At 36.3% G+C, this 23913-nt stretch overlaps 1 protein-coding gene across 1 annotated transcript in view; it reads right to left on the reverse strand.

The window, feature by feature from the left end:
• The window catches only part of LOC105223145 (T-cell leukemia homeobox protein 3), a 41236-nt gene that overhangs the window by 11390 nt on the left and 5933 nt on the right, over positions 1-23913 (reverse strand). The window contains exons 2-3 of the mRNA XM_049448339.1: positions 22559-22911; positions 8743-8971 (exon numbers count right to left, since the gene is read on the reverse strand). Coding sequence (XP_049304296.1) covers positions 8743-8971; positions 22559-22911 — 582 coding nt within the window. The remainder of the gene's footprint in view (positions 1-8742; positions 8972-22558; positions 22912-23913) is intronic.

The following is a 23913-nucleotide window of genomic DNA, read 5'->3' on the forward strand; positions in this document are numbered from 1 at the left end:
TTGAAAAAAGTGGAATTTTACGCAAAATATTGGTTGAAAAACTCGTAGGTCGTGGTGAGACAAAGCAAATTTGAAAAATGTTGTTTGAAAAAAAGAAAACGCATTTAATGATAAACTGATGCAGTTGTTTGCACTGAGTGGCTACATTTTAGAAAACTGTTTATATCTGAAAAATTTTTTTTACGATATTTCTAAAGGCATAGATTATCAAAATGTACTAAAAAATAAAAATAAAAATATTTTTTTTTGAAAATTTTACACAAAGTATCCACCCTCAATAAGCCTAAATTATTTTGAAGTCAAATTTTCAACTTTTTCTTTCTTACAAGTGAATAGTGCTCAAATAAGCACAGAAAGGGAGAATCGAAGCCGTATAATACATATGAAAATTCAAGAATCAGTAGATAATTTTTAACAATGTGATATAAATGATTTCTCCTTAAAAACGGAAAAACAACATGGCGTTCCTTTGCCGGAAGCATTTATTTAATTTTTTCAAATACCAAAGTTTAAATATACATACATTGTATAATTTTTTGTACTTTACAATTTTCAAATTAAGTTTGAATATAACTATTGTTGGGTTTGGCATATAAATTCGATTATTCACAAATCCGAATATCTACGCAATATCTACCCTTGATTTTTTGTCCACCGAAAATTTCTCTTTCTACAATTATGCTTTAAATTTAGACAATTCTTTGTTAGAAGCCGAAACCCAAGTGATATGTTCATTTCATGTCATTTTAATTACGCTAGTTACAAAAAAAAACAAACATGTGTCTATTTGTTCTATGTACGGTTGAACGATTAAACATACAGTTTTTGGCGACAAAACAAATTACTGGAGTCTACGACTACGTGGCAATGTTTTCTCTTTATACTGTATAGACCTAAGTCACGCCGCCGCCATCTGCAACTCGATTTTATTACCTTTAATTCAGCCTGTTACGGAAATACATATGTACATCTCATTCTCCTTTAATATCTTTGACTTCATTTTGTAAATGGCAACAATTCTTTTAGCCTCACGAAACCACATTTATTTTCCACTTTTTTTCTGCATCACTTTTGACAGTGATTCGTCGGCTATGAAGGATGCCACATGGCTGGCGCTGGATAAGGAGGAAATGTGCGGATATGTGCCGCACCCACACTTAAAGCTTTCACGGTATTTTCTTTAGGGGTTCTTCTTTGTTTCATGATTAATTTAGGTGATTTGCGAACTCCGTATGCCTCTACTGTATTTTCTGCTTCTGCTCGTGTGCTTCGTGTTTTTATTTAATTTTAGTACCACTTTGTCATTGATCACGTTTCAGCGCTCCCCATTCTACGGTATTCGAGACTTGGTCGCAGTATTTGATTAACTTGATTTGACATTTGTCGAATTGACAGTTAACATGTCAACTTGTTTACAAGCAACAAATCGATTGACTTGGCGAGAGATTTTTTCACAATTGCTCTTGATGTTTTATCACTTCTTTCATTTCTTTGTCTTGAGCTCCGAGTTCATTAATTGGAATTAGTTTAATTATTTATGTTAATTCATGTTGCTCAGTTGAAGTAAATTTGTACAACACGCAACCCGAATATACCGTTGATCGATAGTACTCGTATTACACACTTATTTTTGTTTTGTTGTGTTTGTGATTCGATGCATTTTTATTGCCTTTATAGTTAATGCCTTGCTATTTCATTAATATTTAAATCAGAAGAATATGCGTGCACAACTACATACATATGTATGTCTGCATTTTAGATGTATGATTAATACCTATGTATGTACATATGTATATACTGACGGTTAAATAATATGGACGGCCACATACTTATGTACATACAATTGTGAAAAGCAATTAAGTTCGGCTGTCGCTTATGCCATAAATGTTAATCTCTCTAAGTGAACTGGGGCATATTAGTATTTTATAAACATTTAACATTTCTATTATCTATTTACAAAATATTGACAATTAAAAAGCAATATTAAGCTCATTAGCGTATTGACTGGGTAAAGTTATTGAAATCTATTGGCACAACTCGTTTATGCTATAAATAGGGCTATAACTACATATATAACATTATTATATTTAAATATTTATTTATATAACATGAAATAACATGCAACAATGACTGTATACAGATGTGTACACATACTAGTTGTAGTATATTAATAATTTTACGTCATATATAGTATACCGACATTTGCATATAAAAGCTATCTTCAATTCGCTAAGCATTGGAGAGTAAGACCACAAATACAACAAACAACTTGTCTAGATCGTATAGATATGTACATATGTATATCATTTGGAGTGCTGCCACAAATCTTCATTTTGAAGTTCTTTTTTTTTAAATTTCGAGTTTTTAAGATTGTTTTCAAATTTTTTAAAGAATTTTTCCTTTTTATGATACATTTTCATTTTTTGCATCCATTCTTATTATATAGTTATATTACATTATTAAAAATATAGAATTAATACAATGAAACAATATGAGGTTTCCTTTAAAATAGAATTGAATTAGCCGGATATCTGGGAAAATAATAGGGATTCAAATGAAAAACTGTTATTCAAGTCTCTAAAATCTTTAATTAGGTTTGCCACTAAGTTAATAACACCCAGAAGGAAACATCGGAGGAACTATAAAGTATATAATGTTTTTATAAAGTTATTTATATGCGAATTTATTTTTAAAAATTTGAATGCTTATTTAAGACAATATCTACCATAGTATTATCTAAAGTATTATAGTTCTGAAGTTAAAACATTTTTACATCTTTCTGACTGCGCGAGTTGCGGCCAAGTATGAATCAAGTAAATGTTTAATATTCTGTTCTGATGTGAACCGTATTTTAATGAGAGCGTTCAGCATCTACCAGAACACAGCGTAGTCAGAAGGGATAAGGTCTGGGCTATAAGGCGAGTGAAGCAAAACTTTCCAACCGCTATTTTTCAAATAATTTTTTACCGGTCTTGCAACATGACTCCGAGCTGTTATGTCGGAAAATTATCGTATCGGGTCTAGTCACAAATTCCGAACATTTTTCGGCAATCACGCTTCAGTTTGATGAGTTGTTGTCGGTAGCGCTTCCCATTAATGTTTTCACTCAGTTTTATAAGTGTATATTACAGCACGCCCTTCTTATCCTACGAAATACTGAAGATTTCCTTGGCGTCGTGGCGTCATGGATATTCATTTTCCTTTGCAGTTGATTTGGTCTTTTGGATTTTTGCATTCAGGATAATGGCTTCACTAACATCACCAGTCACATTTCGATGCAAAAACCGCTTCTTTTTGTAGCGTTCAAGCATTATTTCTGATATGCAAATAATTGTACAAAATGTTTTGGGTTTAATAATGAACCCAATTTCCCTGCTTTTGAATGTATCAGGGAGTGACTTCCAAAGATTCTGTGAGCTCTTATTGTGTATGGCAACGATCTTCATGGAGTAATGCTTCCAGCTGCTTTCTCCTTTAACTTTCTGTCCAAAATCATCACTTTTCTGCACGCTCGCTCAGCTAGAGCAAGTAAGCTTCTCTCTAAATACAATGATTTGGGCTGAAGTTTTATACAGTTTCGCGAATTTGGGAAATCCCTTCGTCAATATTCTTATTATGTTTTTTATGTTGGAGGTGTTTTATAGAGCTAAGCGAGTTTCGAGTATTAAAAGCTCACACCTCGTTGATTGTTCTTGATTTACTGACCAAAAGTAATAGTGTGACTTTGCTCCAGCCTCTATATTCGCGAGACATTGCTCCGTGTGACTTTTTCCTATTTCTAGAAACAAAGAGAACCTTAAAAGGTCGATGCTTGTAGATGACATTAAAAGCACGTTGCTGAAAGAGTTAAGGCTATTCTAAAAAACAGGTCTGAGAAGTGTTTCTACGATTGCAAGAAGCGCTGGCATAATTGCATAATATCGAATGGGGACTATTTTGAAAAAAGTTTCAAAAAACGAAAATTCCCGTTATTTTTTTTAACAGATCTCCTGTTTATAGTAAAAGTAATAGATATTTAAGCGCAATCGTGTCTATCTTGCTATCTTGAATATGCCAGTCTACATACATACATATACATATGTATGTGGCTTATACATCTTGCTTGTTTTATTCGTCGCATAAGCTGAATTGAAAATTCCATTGTGCTATTAACCTTTTATATCACCTCATAAAGGTTTCAGAATGCTAATACCATAACTTGTAGTTTCACTAAGAAAAGTTTCTTGGGTTCTGGACTTGTCTAAAGTATTTCCGTTAATTTAAATAATAAGTGTAGTAGTGTTTACGGTATTTCGCATCAGTGTATCAATATAACAGGAATAAAAAAATCAAAAACGAAAAACGAAAAATTTTTAATAGTTCCCGTATTTATAGTAAAAGTAGTAGATATTTAAGAGCAGTATTTAAATAATAGCTGCCATATTACATTTTATTTAAATTGTTGTGTTATTTTTGTAAATAATTACAAACTTGTGTCAATTTTAATTAGTCTTGAAAAATTTCTATTGAAAAATACAAATTTCATGAATTTTAATCACGTAAAATTTATTTACAATTAATATTTGTCCATAATTATTAACTAATTATGTCAATCAAGCGAGTTTTATATTTATATGCATACATACAAACAATTTAAATAACTGTCGCTGATGTGAAACCCATGCAAGTATTTGCGGTTATTTATTTCTTTAATTGAAAAGTTAATTTGTTTACAAAAGTGCACATACAAACAAATCACCACACGAAAACTTTGTAATATGCATTCCACACGCTAACTTTTGCATACAAAGCTAGCAATTAGTGTGTCTGTATGTATGCATATTTGTGTCACAGCATTGTAAGCATGTGTGTGTGTTGCCTCTACTCAGTGAATCGAGAAATTTGTATGGCGATTAATTGAAAGCGCAGGCAATTTATTTTCAGCTATCATTTCAATATCTCGATTTGTTGTGATTTACTCGTGCCAATTCGTAGTTTCGCCGACGTTTGCATGTTGAACACACTTAATCCAGTCACCAAATAAAATATGTGTGTTTTACCAGTAAATAAAGAGCTAGAAATAAATGCGAATGCTAGAGCTTAAGTAATACAAGTAGAAAACATACAGACACATACATTTGTATATACATATGTATGTACATATGCATATGTATGTATGTATATGTACGTATGTATATCTACAAAAATTCACGTTGACACATGCAAAGTAAAAGTCCAGTTAAATTTGCTTTCATGATGGAAAAAATATAATGGACGTTAGCTGTGCGTGTGTGTGTTGACATGCAATACGGTCGCTTGATGACAGCTGTCAACGTTAACTGCTTTTAGTAAATATACAATCTAATGATTTCGGCACAAAAACAAAGTAGTGAAAAAAAGTACTTCTAATCAAATGCAAACAGTGAATTTATCACGAAATTTAAAGCAATTGCTGGAGGCAACTCTGCCGGCTGTCCAGCCATAATGGCGCACAAAAGAAATTAATGAGCTACAAATTAAGCTCGAGCAGTCTAGGGGGATAAATTAGTGCAATGCGCAATGAGCAGTGCGACACGAATAACAGTTATAAAAAAACAACAAAAATGGTAAAAAATGTCCACCATTGTAATCAGCGGCCATTTCCTATGTAAATGCGACGATTGAGTGAACACTGGCCATTAAAATGTTAATGTGTTTGCTTGCCGCATTAGGCGCTGCCGGCGCTACAGTCGCTGTCACAAAGTGATTATAATTATATAATTTTGATATATTTACTTGCAAGCATGTATGTATATTACCATAATTATTTAACTAATAACCAACAATTTCTGATCGATGGCTTTCAACACATAATTTGTTGATAAATATAACTAAGAAGGGCCCTACTACCCCAAAATTACTGCTATTTATTCCAAATATGTACTTAAAAGCGCGGCCGCCTTTAGTACCAAACACTATGTCTCATACTACTACGAGTATAAATAATTTAGCAGTTTTGTAACCGTTGATATCACTACGTAAGCGCTAAGCGTTGACGGGACCATGCTTTTAACATTAAACTACAATAACAAAAACAACGAAAAACCTAAACTTCGATTACGATACCCTTCACATATACATTTCATATTCCATATGAAGAAGAACTTGATTTACTCGGCTTGTTTATATGGAAACTATGTACTCGTATATGCTATAGGGATCGAATACCGACGACTCAGACAAATAAGCTATTCTGTAGGGAGTGAAGAATGTGTGCAAAATTACAGATCGTTATCACAAAAACTGAAGAACTAGTAGTATATAAATATATTGACTCAAAAATTTTAACAAACTTTAACCGTTAATATCTTTAAAACGGTTAGGTTCACGAAAAAATCGTAAGAGACCTTTCTATAGAGCATTCAATTTTCAAAAGAATCTATAAAAAAAAATATTTTTTTCAAGCAGTTGGAAACTATATCTGAAGTTTTCTAACTGATAATAACAAAAAAATAGAAAACTGTGAGGCGGATGACTTTTTCGTTACAATTAAAAGCTCACGTTTGGAGAGATTTTCTTAGAAGTGCCTTGCCTTACAGAGCACAAAACGAAAATAAATTTTAATTTTTTTTTGCCCTACCCTAATGTATATACTTTATAAGGTCTCCGACGTTCCCTCCTGTTAAGGGTATAACAAATGTACAAAACTCCAACAACATTTTAGCCGCCATTTATAAGCCCTTTAGTTGCTTTCTTTCGTTTTTTAAGCACTTCCTTCACGCATTTGTATATGTTTGTATTTGTGAGGGTTGAAAATTGAAGCGTTGAAAGATATAACTACCCTCCACCTACTCACACGCCCACAATGAAAATTGTACACAAATTTGTACTCACTTTCAAAAACGCACTTCTTCCATATCCCGCCGCCGCCGCAGCTCAGTTACGGGGGCGGTTAGGCGTCGCAAAATGGTGCGGAAAAAGTCGGAAAAAGCGGTCTGCTCGAAATTGAAATGTGGCATTGTTCCACACGTTGCACGTTTAATGTGTTCATGAATTTTTAAAGTGCTTATTTTCATTTTACACTTTTTATATCATACGCGTACATAATAAATAACGGCACTTATTTAAACTACGCTCGCAGTGGCAGCAAAGTTTTTGCAACTACATATTTTACTCATTTGTAACTCTCGTTGCCAAAAGGTATGCATTTACTAAACCAAAACCGAGGATGTTCTTTTCGGTTTGTTTCCAAAAAGTTTTAAAGCATTTTCGGTTAAAAAAAAGTTAAATCAATTTTATGTGGAACTTTCTACGAATAATATAATATTCAATTATACTTGTAGATATATGTCTTTGAGAGTTACCATCAAAAATAGCGCATAAAGCTCTTCTCTGGTTCCCAGATTTGAGTTTTGCTCTCTTGTCAAAAAAATTTGCTTGTAGCAACAACAAATATTTCTAGATGAATTGTATACAAGCAGGTATAGTGATTAAATCGTGTACTATTCTATCTCGCTATCTTGGTTATGCCAGTCTTTTCGGATCAGTGTATATAAATCACATGATTAATGCGTATTATTATTCATTTTGTAGGTAATCCAATGTGAGTTATAAGAAGTCTCATGGTTGGTCAGAAACATTTTGGTTATGGTCGCTTTGCTAATGTTTAAATTTTATTCAAACGCCATGTTTTGGCGTAAACATTTTTCGTTCGGGTTACAAGGACTTCTCAACTGCATCGAAATTTGCTCGTTTCCCTCACCTGTAGATAACTTTTTGAGTTTCGGAATAATACCAAAGCACATTGTCTCAGACTGGCATATTTAAACTGCGTGTACAAACTGAATCAGTACAATTTTTTTAGAGGTAAAAATCGCACATGAAAAAATAGAACGAATTTTCTTTAAATTTTGTGTTTCCCATGGAATCACGGCTACAGAATCCATCCATCTATAATAATGATGAAAACATCGAAGAAGTTAAAGAAACAGTGCTTGAAAATCAGGCATCAGAGAGATGCAGAGGATCTTGACATTTCTTAAGGATCGATTTAACTCATTTTGGTTAATGTTTTAGGTCTGAAATGTGCCAATGCGACATTCGAACCAAAATATCTGAATATTTAAAAAAACGACATCGATTAGAGATCACAAAAGAGATGCTTAACAATGTAGCTGAGGACCCTACATTATCAAACGCCGCATTACTGGTGACAAGACGAGGGTTTATGAATATGCCGTCGAAACTATCCAAAAATCTAAAAAATCAGGACTTTTAGTGCGATAACGCCCCGTCAAATTGTAGCATGATTGTTACTGATTTTTCGGCCAAATACGATAAAAATGTCATGGCTATGCCACCGTATTTCCTAGATTTGGCTTCCTGTGATTTTTTTTCTGTTTCGTTTCGGGGAACGTGCCATGAGTCCATTGAAGCCATTAAAAGTCATTCGCTGAAGGCACATAAGTGCATCCAAGAGCCGATGCTGATAACAAGTATGGAAAATTGGATATCGTGTTGACAGAAGGAACCTATTGTGAGGGCGATTATAATTTTTTAACGTTAAATTTAAACGTTGTTTTTCAAATCTCCCTGCCTTGTGGTTTTTTGAATATATGGACTTTCAAAGATTTTTTCTAAGTTTTCAGAGTGTGCAAAATGGAATCACCTATAGTGTAACTGAATTCAATTGAAAATATCTGAGCACTTGTTCATATCATCAGTGACACAGTAACAGCAATTTTCTCATATAACAAAGAGAAATGTTTCGATAACAACACTCACCTCCATTTCGTGCGCCGATTCTGGAACCAAGTCTTCACTTGTGCATCGGTCATCTTAAGACCGCGCGCCAGTGCCGCTCGCTCGGCGGACGCTAAATATTTTTGCTTGTGGAAACGTTTCTCTAATTCAGCGACTTGTATGCGTGTAAAGGATGTGCGGGGCTTTTTCCGCTTTGGTGGTGTGCGATTTTGATATGGATGGCCGATGCGACGGGTGATGGGAAAGGCAGCTGTAAGACGAAAAAAAAACGAAAGGCACATCAATTATGTTTTTTTAATATAACAATAAACGCATAAAGAAGCTGATTATTATTTAAGAGTTTTCATACAAGTATATTTAAGTGAAAGGGCACGCAATTGTGCGGACTTTGTCATAGTATATAGTTATTGTCTAAGCATGTGATTGTGGTGCGCCGACCGACGGTGGCGTCTAAGCAATCGAGCAATGAACTCAACTTAATTTAATTGTAGGGTTTCAGTTTGGAAGCAATTTGTAAAGCAATAAATTCTCAAAGATAACAAGCAATTTCCGATATTTACTTCCGGCGCGGCGCTCAGCCTATGTGTGCATGCGTGTGTGGCGATGTGGTGTGTCAGCAAATGTACCTGTATAACGGCGCAGCTCATCGGCGCGAATGTGCCACAATGTATTGTATCAATTATCCTGTGTATACCTGCTGTGAAATCAATTAGACACTTCAAAATGACCGCGCCCCGAGCAGCGAGCATGCAACCAGACTAAGGCCACTATATCTTCCGCATACGAACGTACATGGATGCGATCCTAATTGCTGTTGTTATCCTAAATTCGACTTATCTGTCATACTTAAATAGTTGGAGTGTGTTGCGTGTACCCGCTGGAAGAGGTAAGTGCGTGTGTCATTTGCGTTTGGCTAAGCCCAACGACCTGTGCAACAGACGAATGTTTCAGTATTACGGATGTGTGTGTATGTGTGTATGGGCATTTCACTTTTTCATTCATAAAATTATTAAATTTGTTATATCTTCTTCTTAGCGGCGAAGTAGAAGCGCCGACGCAAGCAATTAAGTTTTTATTTTAGTTTAATAGTGTTTAAATGCGTCAAAAGTGTCTGACTGCGGACCATCAACTGAAAGTAAGATTATGTCTTTTTTTGTATAATTGTGTGTATTAATTGCTTGTTTTTAGTAGTTAACCCTTTGTTTAAAACAAATATGTTATATAGTATACTACGAGGGTTGCCATTTATATTTCGTGATTCGATAACAAAAACAAATATTAATCATCGAAAATCGTGTTATTGGTTTTCAAAATATGCTTCATTAAGATCTTTACACTTTTACATACGTTTGAACCAATTGTCGAAACAATTTAGCCACTCTGATTGGGGTATCTCCAAAACATGCCTTTTGAATGCATCAATCGCCTCTTCAGGTGTCGAATAAACGTTGACATCCTAGTTTATTCCTTACGTGTCGGAATAAATAGAAGTCGTTCAGTCCAAAGTCAGCACTACACGGTGCATGACTCATGAAATCGATGTTTTTAGTGTTCGAAAATGGAGTTGTTTCAGTCGATGTCTGAGAGCTCGCGTTGTAGTGGTGAAGAGTGATCTGTTTCGGCGATTTGTTTTCCTCATTTTTTGAAGAAGACCAGTCGACATACAACTTGCGCACTGCATCAAAAGTTTCCGGAACAACAACTGAATTTTCCTTCCAGAAATACCACTTGAAGTGATCTACCATCTCGGTTGAATTCACCATACCATCGATAAACACTGGTCTTTAATGGAGTTTCATAGTCAAAAATATAATTAAAGTCAACCAAGCATTGTTGCTGAGTTAATCCACGTCGAAAGTTATAAAAAATAATTGAGCGAAAATGTTTGTGATTTAATTCCATTTTTTGCCGAAATTAATATTTTAAGTTACTGTATGGAAAACTTTCGCATTTGACGTGGTATATTTGATACGGATTACTGCTTAAGGTAATAACATAATCTCCGAAAAAATTGTTCAGATCGGATTACTATAGCATATAGCTTCCATACAAACTGGACACATAGTTACTAAAAGAAATGCACCTGTGAAGGGTATATTAGCTTCGGTGCAGCCGAAGTTAACGTTTTTTCTTGTTCTAGATATTACTATGGGATTATTTCGTATGTTGCGTATGACGTTCAAGCAGGAGAAGCTGTCTGAGCAAATAAGGAATTTGCCTTTTTTTAAGATAGCATAGTTTAACGCCATATACATTCCAGATGCCTCGGCGGTAAATACGGACGAATATGATGGAAAATTTCCGCCAGTAATAGTTGTCCTGTTAGCTGTGGTAACAGCATAGGCAGTATTAGTTAATTTGGACCCATCTGTAAAAATTTCTTTAAACTTTTTATACTTATACTCGTAGACGTTGGTTAGTTCTAAGAAGATTTATTGAAAAACTGAGTTACTGGTGGTGGAGTTTTTGAATTCTTGTAGAGATGTATTTATTGAAACATCACTAATCAGCCATTCAGGTTGAGTGTTGGTTGTATAAAATTTCGATGGGAGATGAATGTTTAAAGTTTTTGCAAACTGAAGACAGTGGCGGAAGGTAGATTTGAGTTGAAAATTCATTCTATTTATGCTAAAGTACTCTGGATGTCAGTGTTTGGAGAAAAGTAGATCCAAACTTGATGTACGAAATTTAGAAATGTAGAAAAAGTCACAAAATTATTAGAAGCTATGTCATTATTTAAATCACTATTTTTTTTAATTGAAATTCGAAAGCAGTCAAAATGAGTTGCTTAGGCAATCTAGTGTTAAGCTACGACGAATCGCGGCGTGTTATGGAGCCTCCAACAGCTTAATGTTTGTGTTCGAGCAGCAACCGTAAATAAAAATTATATAAATATACATAATTCTCATATTTTAATTGGAAGCAATCTTTTCCACATTTTATGATGCATCTAAACTCGTATTTCCCTCTTATTTCTAATGTAAGACTTCGAGTTTTCCTTAGAATTCATGTGCTCGAATTTCGCATAAATCCAAGGGCTCTTTTTAGTATTTACACTTCAAGCACGTGATCACGTGTTAAACTGACAAATCGCATATCTTATTGATGCTTTCTGCAAAAGCACATAAAAACCTCTAAGTCAAAGCTCAACTCATTTTTTCATTTGGACTAAGGTAAATGCAGAATAATTTCAAATTGTGTATGTTGTTTATGTCTCGACGTAAGAGCATAAATTTACGAGGAATCAATATGCCGAGAGTTTACGGCCAATCGAAAATTCACACGTAACTGAATATGACTCCATGTATCGCATAGACATAAGTCTGTATGTATCTGCGTACAGTATTGCTGTGCTTTGGCCATATTTTCGGTAATATCAATTGCAGTAAAAGCCATTTATCGCACCGCAAACGCTGCACATCATAAGCACATGATTTGCCACATACCCCACCAACACATACATATATCGGCATTTGAAGATTGAGCTAAGTACGCGAGTGTATGTACGTATGCCTGCTTTACGCCAACCCCAAGATCAACCCTCACGCTCAGCCCCAAAATCTGCGTGTATCGACGTTATAAACGTTGCCGATTTTATGAGTGTGGCAGCCACAACCAGCAAGAAAGAAAAGGAATTCGGGTTTGGAGGCAAGCTTTTAAATCCCTTGTAAACCACGTAAGCACGATTTTATAGGCCCACCATTTAAAGCAAGGAATTATGTAGCTGTAAAAGTGTTGTGCGCACACAAACACACCTCACATGAGTGGGAGCGCTTGCGAATAACGGTGATTGGCGGCGATTGAATTTGCATATATCAGAAACGCGGTGAAAATACGGGAACAAACATACACAACAATAACGGTGGAGAACCGACCTGTAAAACATATGTGTAAAACAATCTTGCAAGAGCTCGAGGGTTTTATGTATATAAGTACATTTTTATTTATTATTGCCCCACACAAGCGTTTTTAAATAATCCGAAGGGGATATGAAATCTTATGATATCAACCGAGTGCTTGAATGTTCTCTGCATCTCGGTCTGCTTCTCAAGCGTCGCCTCACTCTTCGTCGTTTTCTTCATCTTGTGCTGAGCGTAGCGTTGCCTGAATGCGTGGCTCCAGCACAAGACGAATAATGCGAAAAGCTTTTAACATGCATTATTTATGCGGAAAACCGACGGAAACTGGCGAAAAGACGAGTGAGAACGGTGTGGCATTTGCCTAAAATATATTTATGTGTGTATAAATATGTATTTATTGTGTAGGATACGACGACCTTTCGAAAATGTAAATACCCCAGCATAGTTAGTAGTTGAACTTGATTTAGATAAATTAAAAAATAGCTAAGATATGATTTTTGTGGTTTAACGCGCAGCAGCAGGGCAACGAGGCACTTTCAAGGATAAGAAACTTACTAAGAATTCGGTGCGTTGACGTTGGCAAAGTTTTACTTTGAAAATATTTAACGACTGCTTAAGCATCGATTTTATACGTTTATGAAAGTACTTAAGCAAATTGCTTCCTGCATATGCCGTTATCGGGCATAGAAGTCATTTATAATAGCAGCTCTTATGAAAATAAGTTTGACCGAAAAGTTTTTGTAATAAATTAAAAGATATTGAAGAATCAAAGGGGTCAGATTGTGAAATATTTGTTTTGTATGTATAAATGTGTGTCTGTAAACGGAAAACTTTTCAATTTATAATCAAATTGATGTATTTAAATAATGAGAAAAATAGCTAAAAAATTGACATTGGTAGCATGCACATACATATATATTATAAACCAAAAATAATAATTTTCGATGCTGGCCCGATAAATATTTAGCTTAGGAAAGAAAAACTAAAACTTGTAAAAATTGGAGATTTCTATTTCAACATAATTATACAAGTAAGCCCAATACACTGAACTTAGCCATGTTCCAACTTTTATAAACTCGTCGGAAAAAACGCTTTCTTGCAGACGGCAACCTACTTATTCGACTCAAAATTCTTTCCAGCGCATGTGGCGACGTTGTCATTGTGAAAAAACACTTCAAGTTCGCTCATCAAAAACTGAGGTGCGATCACGTTGAAACTCGTTGAACCAATCTTTCAGTTTATCGACGAAAGAGAATTCCTCGTATTCAGCTTCCAAAGAATTATTGATTTTACTGCTTGATTTCTCTTTTAAACACAACAATCGATTCACAGAACGATTTTTATATTTTTTCTCAATTCGGCGGACGAGCCTGTTTTTCCATGCGGTAAAAATAAAACTGCTACCCCATCCGGTCTTCTCCATTTCCGTATCTTTCGATAGTGGCCCATCGGATGGTTGAAATTTTATTGGACCACTATTATTGAATTTCATAGCGAAAAAAACACATGAGAACAGATGGATTTGGAAAAGGGAAAATAATGTCGTCTCAATAAATAAAGACCCAGGTGGCCCTATTTGACGGCATTACGAAAAGGTTAAGCTTCACAAAGAAGTTTAAATTTACTACCGACTGAATGGAATTTACACATTTCATCTACTACTGAGCAGCAGCACAATCGAATGGCTTACGGCTCGGAAACATCGGAAGACATTGATTCAATCATTGCAAGACCGCGCACCAAACTTCTATGTCACTTGGATCTTTTCCAACCACATTTTAAGCATAGGCCTTTTTGTAAGTAGGTTTGTAGAAATAAGTCTCCAGCGTAGCTATCGTCATCAACGTATTGCCATACTTAGCAAACGGCACTAAAACAAACTTTGAGATCAAATAATTATTGGACAGCTTATCATTTTGCAACCGTGTACACCTGACCTGGGTGCCGGGGCATAAAGGGATAGTCGGCAATCTCGTCAGCCAAGAGTTTGTCCCCTCTGCTGCGGCTTCTAGGATAGTGGGATCAGAATCCTATATTGTGTTAGGGTCCCACGCCATAAAGGAGCTGGAACGAGAAAGTTAATGACAGCAAGCAACAGGTACACCATATGCAAAGCTGATAATAGGGGGTTACAACTTAACAAGATTTAAACACATGATGCACTGGGCACTGCAGTTTCGAGACGCACTTGTCCGACATAGGCATAGTCTCTTGTACAAACAATCGGTTTTGCGACATTAAATCGGAAAGTACTGAGCATCTGATTCTAGATTGCACAATAATCTGTAGACGCAGGTGTAAGGCCCTTGCATTCATAATTCATCATAGTGCTACGCCTTTGTGAGTGCATATGATAGATGAGAGGACACAAAAGATCTTAGGTCACGGTGCAAACCTCAATTAAATTATATTCCATTCTATTCCGTAGGTGTGTGGGAAATAGTACAGATAATTACAATATATTTTTCAATTAAACTGTGTTAATGTGCTAAGTTAACTTTATATCATTTTCTATGATATTCCGTTTTAAGTTTACTTGACGGATGGAGTCTTCTATATCCTCTTCGGGAAAATCATAAATTTTTGATATTATCTCTCTTCAAGTTCACTTTAGCTAATATTTTTTTATTTTGCTACGTGTTTGTCTACTATAAACGGCTTCACTAAGGCCAAACTCATCATTTGGACCTGTACTGTACTGTCAACAATCGAATCGTCTGAAGGAAGTAATCGCCGATTTGGTCAACAGGAAAGGAATCGCGTTCATTAGGATCGCGCCAGGCCAAACACATCGACTCACCGATGCATTCCTGGAAGCCTCTTTATAATCCATATTATATGGATCTAGCCTCAAGTGATAACTACCAATTTATGTCTATGGTGAATGATTTTGATGGTAAAAAATTCGCCTTAAGAGAATTTTTGGAAATCGATTGTTATTTACCACTCTCATAGATGTGCTTTAAGAGTGCCATTATGGAATTACCTTTAAAAAGGAAACACATTGTAGAAAGTTTGGCTTAGCTTGGTTAAATGGTCTTAGACTAGTTTGGTTACAATGAAAAGCTCAAGCAAGTAATTTATGAAAAAATTTTAAATTTTAAAACTTAATTCATTACAAAGTTAGAGAAAAATCTGAATTTTTGAAACACATTTCTCTACTTCTATGTACACGAATGTATGTACATGTGTAATACAAAGTTAGAGTTGATTCTTAATTTTCGAAATACATTTTTGTACTCTGGTTCTTATGTACTGTAAATTTTTGAATATTAGTAGATACTGCAGTGTAGTAGGCGTGCTTCATGTTTCTAAGAATGTACATATTGCGTCCATTTATGAGTAAATATTGATATGCATTTTCTCTTTGGTCAGTACTTTGCCTCCCTCCAGAAGCAATTATGTCCACCACTTGCCATTATTTTTGTATCTTACAAATATTTTTCCTCAATCCAGTCAACATGATATATAAATATTCGTATGTGTTATGCATTCACTTAGTCCGAAACGAAGGTGCAGCCATCGTTGTCGCCACTAACCACTTCCGAACTGTTACTCAATTACTGTTGATGACTGTCGCATAGCGGCGCTAAATATGCATAAAGTCCTATCGTTAAACGGTTCAGAAACGGCTTAAGGCAGCCATAAATCATCGAAGCATAAGGACAGATGAGGCCGGGCCATGAAATGTTGCCACCATGGTTGCGCTAATGCGGGCCAACGACTGGAAGAAGTCAATTTAGAGGAAAAAGCCAAGGCGCCACCTTATCAGCGAAGACAAAGAGCACAACAAGCGACAACGTAAATTTCTGATAAAAGTGTAAGAATTAATAAGCACAATAACGGCGACGCGACGCGCAGCAAGAAATACGAACGTACGGCGGTGAGGTAGCAAGGCAGCGAGGCGGCGAGTCGGAGGAGAAACGGTCGAAGATATATAAAATTGAATATTTTCTGTTTATAAGAATGTATAATCGAATTGAGGCAAGTATGTGACTTCTTGTGCGCATGTAGTTAATTGTGGAATTGACGCATAAAATTTGAGAAGACACCGAGAAGCAGGTAATAAAAAGGTGCAGGCGGAAATGTACGAACAGTGCCGGCTACCAGCCGATGTTTAGTAATTAATAAAATTAAAAGCTTAACGGAGCCATATGCGCAAACACACACACATAAACATACATATGTACATATATATTTGCGCTTAAATATGTATCAACCAGCGGCTTTTGCGCATGCGCGCACCGCCACAATTTGCATGGATAAGAGGAATATGCCGACAAGCAGGCGCGTCGTTTGCGGAAAGCGCGAGCATAAAGTATGTGTATATGTCTGCACGACAAAACGCGGCGGCGCACAAGCCACTGCTTTGTGCTATGTGTGAATGTATGTATGCTCGTGGAAGTGTTCGCGCTTCGATTTCAAAGTCATTTTGGCGGCTGCGACCGCCCAACGCGTAATTAATTCCTTCTACTCGAAATTAAAAAGTCATGTAAACCACCTCATTAAAATAACGAAAAGTCCACAGTCAGTCAAAAGGCATTGCTGACCGACCGCGATGTCAGTGCTAAAATCGAACACTTCAATCGGTACTTTGAAAGAGTAACGAAAACGGAGAGTGCCGGCAACGTAATGTTGCGTCGAGCGGCTTAACCGACAAATGCTGTCTACGGTTCGTCCGTCGGTGACACGAATTTAAATTGATCTGCTAAGTGGTGGGCTAAACAGGTCAAATACGAAATACTGCGGTGATATTTTTGGTTTTTTGATTTTTATATTTTGCTGTATTGACTTGCGTTTTTCTGTCATAGTAGGAGTTAAGGTATGTTTTGTGGAATGTTTCGCATGAATTTGTTTTCAGATAATGGAAGGGCGTGCTTCATAGGAGAAAATTAAAAGTTTCTAGAGTTATCTATAATACATCTGTAATTATCTAGATACAAGAAATTTAAATTTTCGTAATATTTCAGATATTTATTTGCAATTCCCATTAATTTTTGAAACTTATCCAGAAAGTTTAAAAACTAAACAAATTATGTACATATTTCCTGAAGTTCGAGAGTTATCTCTATTCCTAATAAGAAATACCTTTCCAAGTGTGTCATGTTTATTTTTTCAGTATTGTTAGGTATCTCATCATCGAAAAACTTACCTTACTCGAACAAAGTTTACAAATCGTTTAACTTTATTATGAAATTTTAAGTTCTGTAAATAATGGGTTTGCGCGCTTCACACAACATATGGTCAACATAATCGGCTAAGCGTACTATTCGCAACACCATCACCCAATTTGAGACCCAGCATTCTTTATTGAATAATAATCAACCGAATAGGCCACGTCTAGCACGCAATGAAGAAAATATAACAGCCGTAGCTGACAGTGTACACAAAGAACGCGGAGAGTCGATTCGGCGCTGTTCGCAGCAAGTCGTACTGGCGTACGGAACGACTTGGCACATTTTACGTCGAGATCTTAAATTGAAAGCGTACATATAAAATACAACTTGTGAAAGAACTGAAGTCGCTCGACTATCCCACGCGATATCGCTTCGTTCTATAGACTCTTGAAAAGTTCCAAGAAGATCCGTCGTTCTCGAGATAAATTTTGTTCAGCGATGAGGCTCATTTCGGGCTCAATGGACATGGAAACAAACAAAATTGCCGCAACTGGGGTGAACCTGAAGAGATTCAAGGGCTGCTATTTCATCCAGAAAAACTACGGTTTGGTATGGTTTGTAGGCCGGTGGAATCACTGGTCAAATTTCTTTAAAAATGATGTTGGTAACAACGTAACCGTCAACGGCGACCGTTATCGCGCCATGATAATCAACTATTTTATGACTGAATTTGAAACTTGTGATCTCGGCGACTTGAGATAATACTTCGGTGAGCTGATAATTTTACGCTTTGTATGTAAAGTTTAAAGTCTATGCGGACGATCCCGCTTCGATTCAGGCCTTGGAACAAAACATCACGTGTATCTTTCGTTAGTTACCAGTGGAAATACACAAACGAGACATAAGTTGGACTTATCGGACCTCTGGACCAAATTTTTAGTTACATCTTGGAATGTACAAAAACAAATGATACCCAAAAATGCCGAGAAAAGTATTCAAGCATAACCAAGTGGGGGTTATTTCTCTATAACGTATGTACATGTTGTGATGAGTTCATATAAGATATGAAATAGGAACGTTTTGAAAATCTCCTTAAAAAAGTATTTCTAAGCACTCTTGATCACTTTAAAAATTTTAAATGCAATAAAACCATTCCAAGTTCATAACACAACACCCTTTTTCATAGAATTAATCACTATAGCACACGTCTTCACTACACACATGGAAGGAACGCACAATGTAAACAAATTAGCAAAAGCTAAGTTTGCCTCGAATCTTACTGAAACATTACAACCAACGGAAACGAAATCGGATACTCTCGAAAATGAATACTTAACGCGCAGAATCATCTTTAGCATCATTGGCTCTTCATGTTGGTTGCAACAGTCCTCCGCAAAGTGGCAAGTGCCAGTGTGTGGCAGCAAGTACTTCTGGGCGGCGAACTCATCGCAGCACAACGGGTGATAGTGCTGTGTGTAGTTGAGAACGTTTGAAGGCGAACATGCTTTTATACTTTAGCCATTTAAATTTGCAACTAACTACTAAAAAGCAACAACAACATACACCTATAGTATACATATATGCGAGCAGATCACGCGCCTCCATCAAAGTCTGAGCATCCGTAAAACAGTAGCAACAATGATAATCGGTTCAGCAGTCCAGAAACAGCGCATGCCCATGTGTGCCGCTGGAAGCTGTGTGACACGTTGCCACCATTTAGTACGCCAACCGCGCACGCCGCCCCCCTTGTTGCAACCAAAATGCCTGTGCGCAAGTGCGTGTTGCCGCGAACGTGCAACTGCAACACACATCCTTTTTCAAAACACTTGCCATGTATAGTGGTTGTTTTAGCTGATGCATTTTATAGCTTGCAATTTTTAGTTGTTGTTGTTACATTCACTGCAACACTCTTTTGTAAGATCGATGTGGCACGCAGTCTTGAAGTGTGCGTGCTTTGTGGCAATCATGTTAATGCTACTGCTTTGGCCCCTCCAATATTGCTATTGTTGTTGTGCGGGACTCTGAGGGCGGCAATGTGTTATATGTGAATATGGTTGTTGCTGGCAACACCACAATTTGCAACGAAAAACAGTAGCCTTGTGCCATTTTTAGTGATTTTGTATGCTACTCTCTCTATAATTGTTATTATTATTGTATTTTAAGTAGCACATATGAAGACCCACACATCCATATGTACAGTTGTGTATGCGTATATATACGATGTATTGCCAGGACAGTGCTTAGAAAGTGAAATCAATAGTTTGCAGAGTTCTTTCATGATGACTTCTCTTTGACAGCTTTGTAGGCAATGCTGCCACAGCTTCACCACTAAAACCAGCCTCATTGATGCTTTGTAATGCGATAATTGAATACAATTCATTTGTCAAATTCCAGCCGGTGGTCTTCCGCACGGAAAAAGCTTTTACGCCAAAGCACTGATAAGCCGGAATCCACAGCCAATGGGTTCCGCTTGAGTGAGGACTGCTGTGATTAATGTTGACGTCTTTACAGCACTCATGCAAGGTATTTGAAATGTGGGCCGTAGGTTGAATGAAGCTATGTTTTGGAACAGGATATACACATACCTGTATCTGCTTTAGAAGACATGGCAGCCGGTTTCTGGATTAAACAAATATTTTTGGATATTTTTGAATTTGGATAAAAGAATTATATTTTTCTATTTCGAATTCGATCACAAGGCAACTAGTTTTTACCATAGTGCAAGGCGATACAGTTTCTAATGAGTATGCCAAAGGTTTTTAAGTAGTTAGTCCAGTCTTTGATTTTTAAAACATCCAACTTTGTTTGGGGTCAGATACAGCTTAGAGTTGTATATGTACATATGTATATAATCATTACAAACTGATAGAATAGTGAAAACAAAAATTTCTCGGTTTAATTCGCCTGAAACGGGCTAGTCAACGAACTAGAAACTTTATATGCTTTTTGTCGAAACAAAATTTTTCGAATCGGGCGATGAAGGTAGTCGGACGCTATCACACTTATACAGTAAAATTTTCTCGTAAAATGCGATGCCGAAGATTTACCTATAAATACTAAAATGCATGGCTAAAGTCTAGAAATACTAGTTCGCTAACTCTTCCTTTACTTCCAGAATAAAGTGCCAAACATAGACACTCTTTGATGGATCTACACTGACCTAATTCCTTAAAATCGTTTGTTTAACATAATTTATGATTATTGTTAAATTTCAATTTTTCGATTGAGGGAAACTTTATTCCAAAAATTAGGTTGTTCACTAAGTAATTCCGTTTTTTTATTTAGCATAATTTCAACACTATTTTTTTATTTCGTTAAACATTTAATGGAATTATGTATTCTACATTTTGATTCAAAGCCTTGTGCCATTTTTCGTGTAAGATATCGAATGCGTAATCATAAAATTATTGATCCTTGCAGGCAAAAAACTGATTTAAGTGGTTTTAATGTTCTGATTTGAAGTGAAGGTTCTCTCAACCAACAAATTTTGTAGAGACCGACCGGAGAAAATAATACGTATATCTCGAAGGTGCCAAGTCTGGTTGCAGATCCCATTCATCCATTCAAAGTGCAAAAGCTTTTCGCGAATCCTCAAATTTTTATAAAGTCTCGAATTATCCTGGCGCAACACTACTTCTTTTCTATTGAACGACTTGATTTAAGCCAAATCGGCTTCAAGAGTATCTCCAGGAGGTGCATCCTCTAAATCGAAATCGCCGTCTAAATCGAATCTTGCAAACCAATTTTGGCATTGACGTTCAGACTACACATCTTATCCGCATACACCACATAATTTTCGTCTTGCTTGAACTGCATTTTTACAAATTTATAGGAGAATGAAACCATGTGTAGAAGTTCACGCAAGTGAGGAAAGTTCTCAGATCGCCCTTTACTTGAAAGTAGTCGATTCTTTTACTTATGGCTCAAGCAGCTAACGACTTCCTGTCTTAGACGAAGTATCTTCTGGGTAGCCAAAAAACATCCGTTTTAAGGCGAGCTAAAGTGAGAAGGCGAAACATCTCCTCTCCAGGGTTGTGTGTTGGGTTTGGGACCCCCCACGTGAAAAACTCTACCCAAGAAAAGGAAACAACATTAACTTTTATAACAAAAAAGCAAAATATGCCGAAAATGCTGTTTTCAATCTTCCATCTTCGATAGGACACCAAACTAAACCTTTTTAAAAAGTTTTAGAAATTTTTTTACAAACCAGCCCTACAATATTAGAATGGCTACACTTTAGAAGACTGTAGCTCAAAAGCTATGTATATCAGATATTTTAGTAAATACAGTTATTATATTATTTTTAAAGGAATCTATCGATATATGAACATGAAATCGAGTTTTTACAAATTTCACACAAGAGGTGCCCCTTAATCCCGTACGAAAACGTTTTTCAAAAATTGATCTCCAAAATCCAATATATTTTTGATAAGTTTTGGATTAATTCTTCAGTTTGATACAAAACGTCACACACTGCTGTTTGAACGAACCGTATTCTCCATTACCGCTGCGCACAACACTAACCCCCTTATGATTTTGACACAATTCCGATTAACGACAACATGAGCAATTCAGCAATCCATAAATGGTGATTTTAGTAGACGTCCCACAGCGTTTACAACGTTCTGCCGCCCAACATGTTTGGCTGGCACAAAACGGCTGATGTTGCCGACGTTTTTGATGGATCATTAAATTGAAAAAATTCAAATACACCAAGCTCTTGTTTAAAGCAGTGCCAGCGACAGCAGTAAAACGGAAGCTCTTTTGTTAGTACTCATGTTTTTGGTTGTTCTTAATTTTTTGTTATTTTATAATAATATATCGTTGTTATTGTTTTTTTTTTTATTTAGACCAACTCACCTGCCAATCTGTCCTTGACCGCTTGATGTGCCAAAGCGGCGTGGTGCAACGGCGGTAGCGCCCAGGTTAACGGTGTGCGTTGCGGCGGTACGCGCAGTACATGTCCTGCAGCGGCCGCCGCAGCTGCGGTGGGGTATAGATGCGGATATGTATAGAGTGCGGTGGCGCCGCCATACGTCGATGTTGCTATGCTTGTGGCCAACTTGTACGCAGCTAAGTCATGTTCACTCTGTATGTCTTTTTCAGGACTTTGTTTGTTGTTGTTTTCGAAGGGCTTCGACAGCAGGCGTGATATGCTAAAGGGTAAGTTCTCACTTGACGATGAGCGCGTTTGCTCCGACTGCACGGATTCACTGCAATGAGAAAGAAATTCGAATTTTGAGACAAGTTTCGAAGTGAATGGGTAATATATTAATATTATATAGTCCTTAAGGTTAACGAGGTGAAATTTTCCCTACGTTCTTTTCTCCCATGAAGCTGCTTATTTGTTGGTATCACCGATATTGGACCACTATAAACCATAAAAACTGAACGTTCAAAATCAAGTCTTTGTATGGAAAACTTATGTTCACTAAATTTCGTGTAGATCATTGACCAATCTACAATCGCCGAACAAACCTTTGGAAATGTGGTTTGGAAACATCCTGACTTTTGAAAATTAAGATAAAGATCATATTATATCGTTGTATAATATAAGAAATGCACCTGTGAAGGGTATTATAGCTTCCTTGCAACCATTTAAGTTAACGGGTTTGCTTGTTTTAGTTAAGTTAAGCACAAAATTATGTTTTTTTACGGCTTAGGCATTTTTTAATTTTGGAATTCGGTTTATGGATTCGAACTATTTTGACTTCGGATATAATTTCCGGAATAAAAGAGAAAAGTAGTCGAGATAGGAATCCATGTGTGTGGGGAAAAGTCGGAACCGTTCCCAAGACAATCGGGTCTACGGACCTGGATTTTTGTCCGGCCAAGGACTGTGAACTCGGCAGAAGGATGACGCTGCAACAACAACAACAAGGAAACATCGGATTACATGGTTATTGGTTTAGTTATTGTCCAGCGTAAAACAAATTATGGTGGGACAATTTCAGTACATAGTTTTTTTTTAACAAAGTTCATATAACAATTATTAACTATCATGGTATCAGTTTTGTTGAGGTACATCGCCTTTCTCTACTCCTCTACTAAGAAAAAGTGACCGAGAACTATATTTCTACTTTTTTTATAACTTTAGGCACATAATTATAATTACTAATGATGTTTTTAATTAAACTATTTTGTTTCGTAGGCAACTATTTCGGCTTTAGAGACTAACTTCCAAAAAAAGTCCTAAGCTAAAAAAATATGCAAAA

The sequence above is a fragment of the Bactrocera dorsalis genome, chromosome 2, assembly GCF_023373825.1.
Source record: "Bactrocera dorsalis isolate Fly_Bdor chromosome 2, ASM2337382v1, whole genome shotgun sequence".
NCBI classification, from domain to species: Eukaryota; Metazoa; Arthropoda; class Insecta; order Diptera; family Tephritidae; genus Bactrocera; species Bactrocera dorsalis.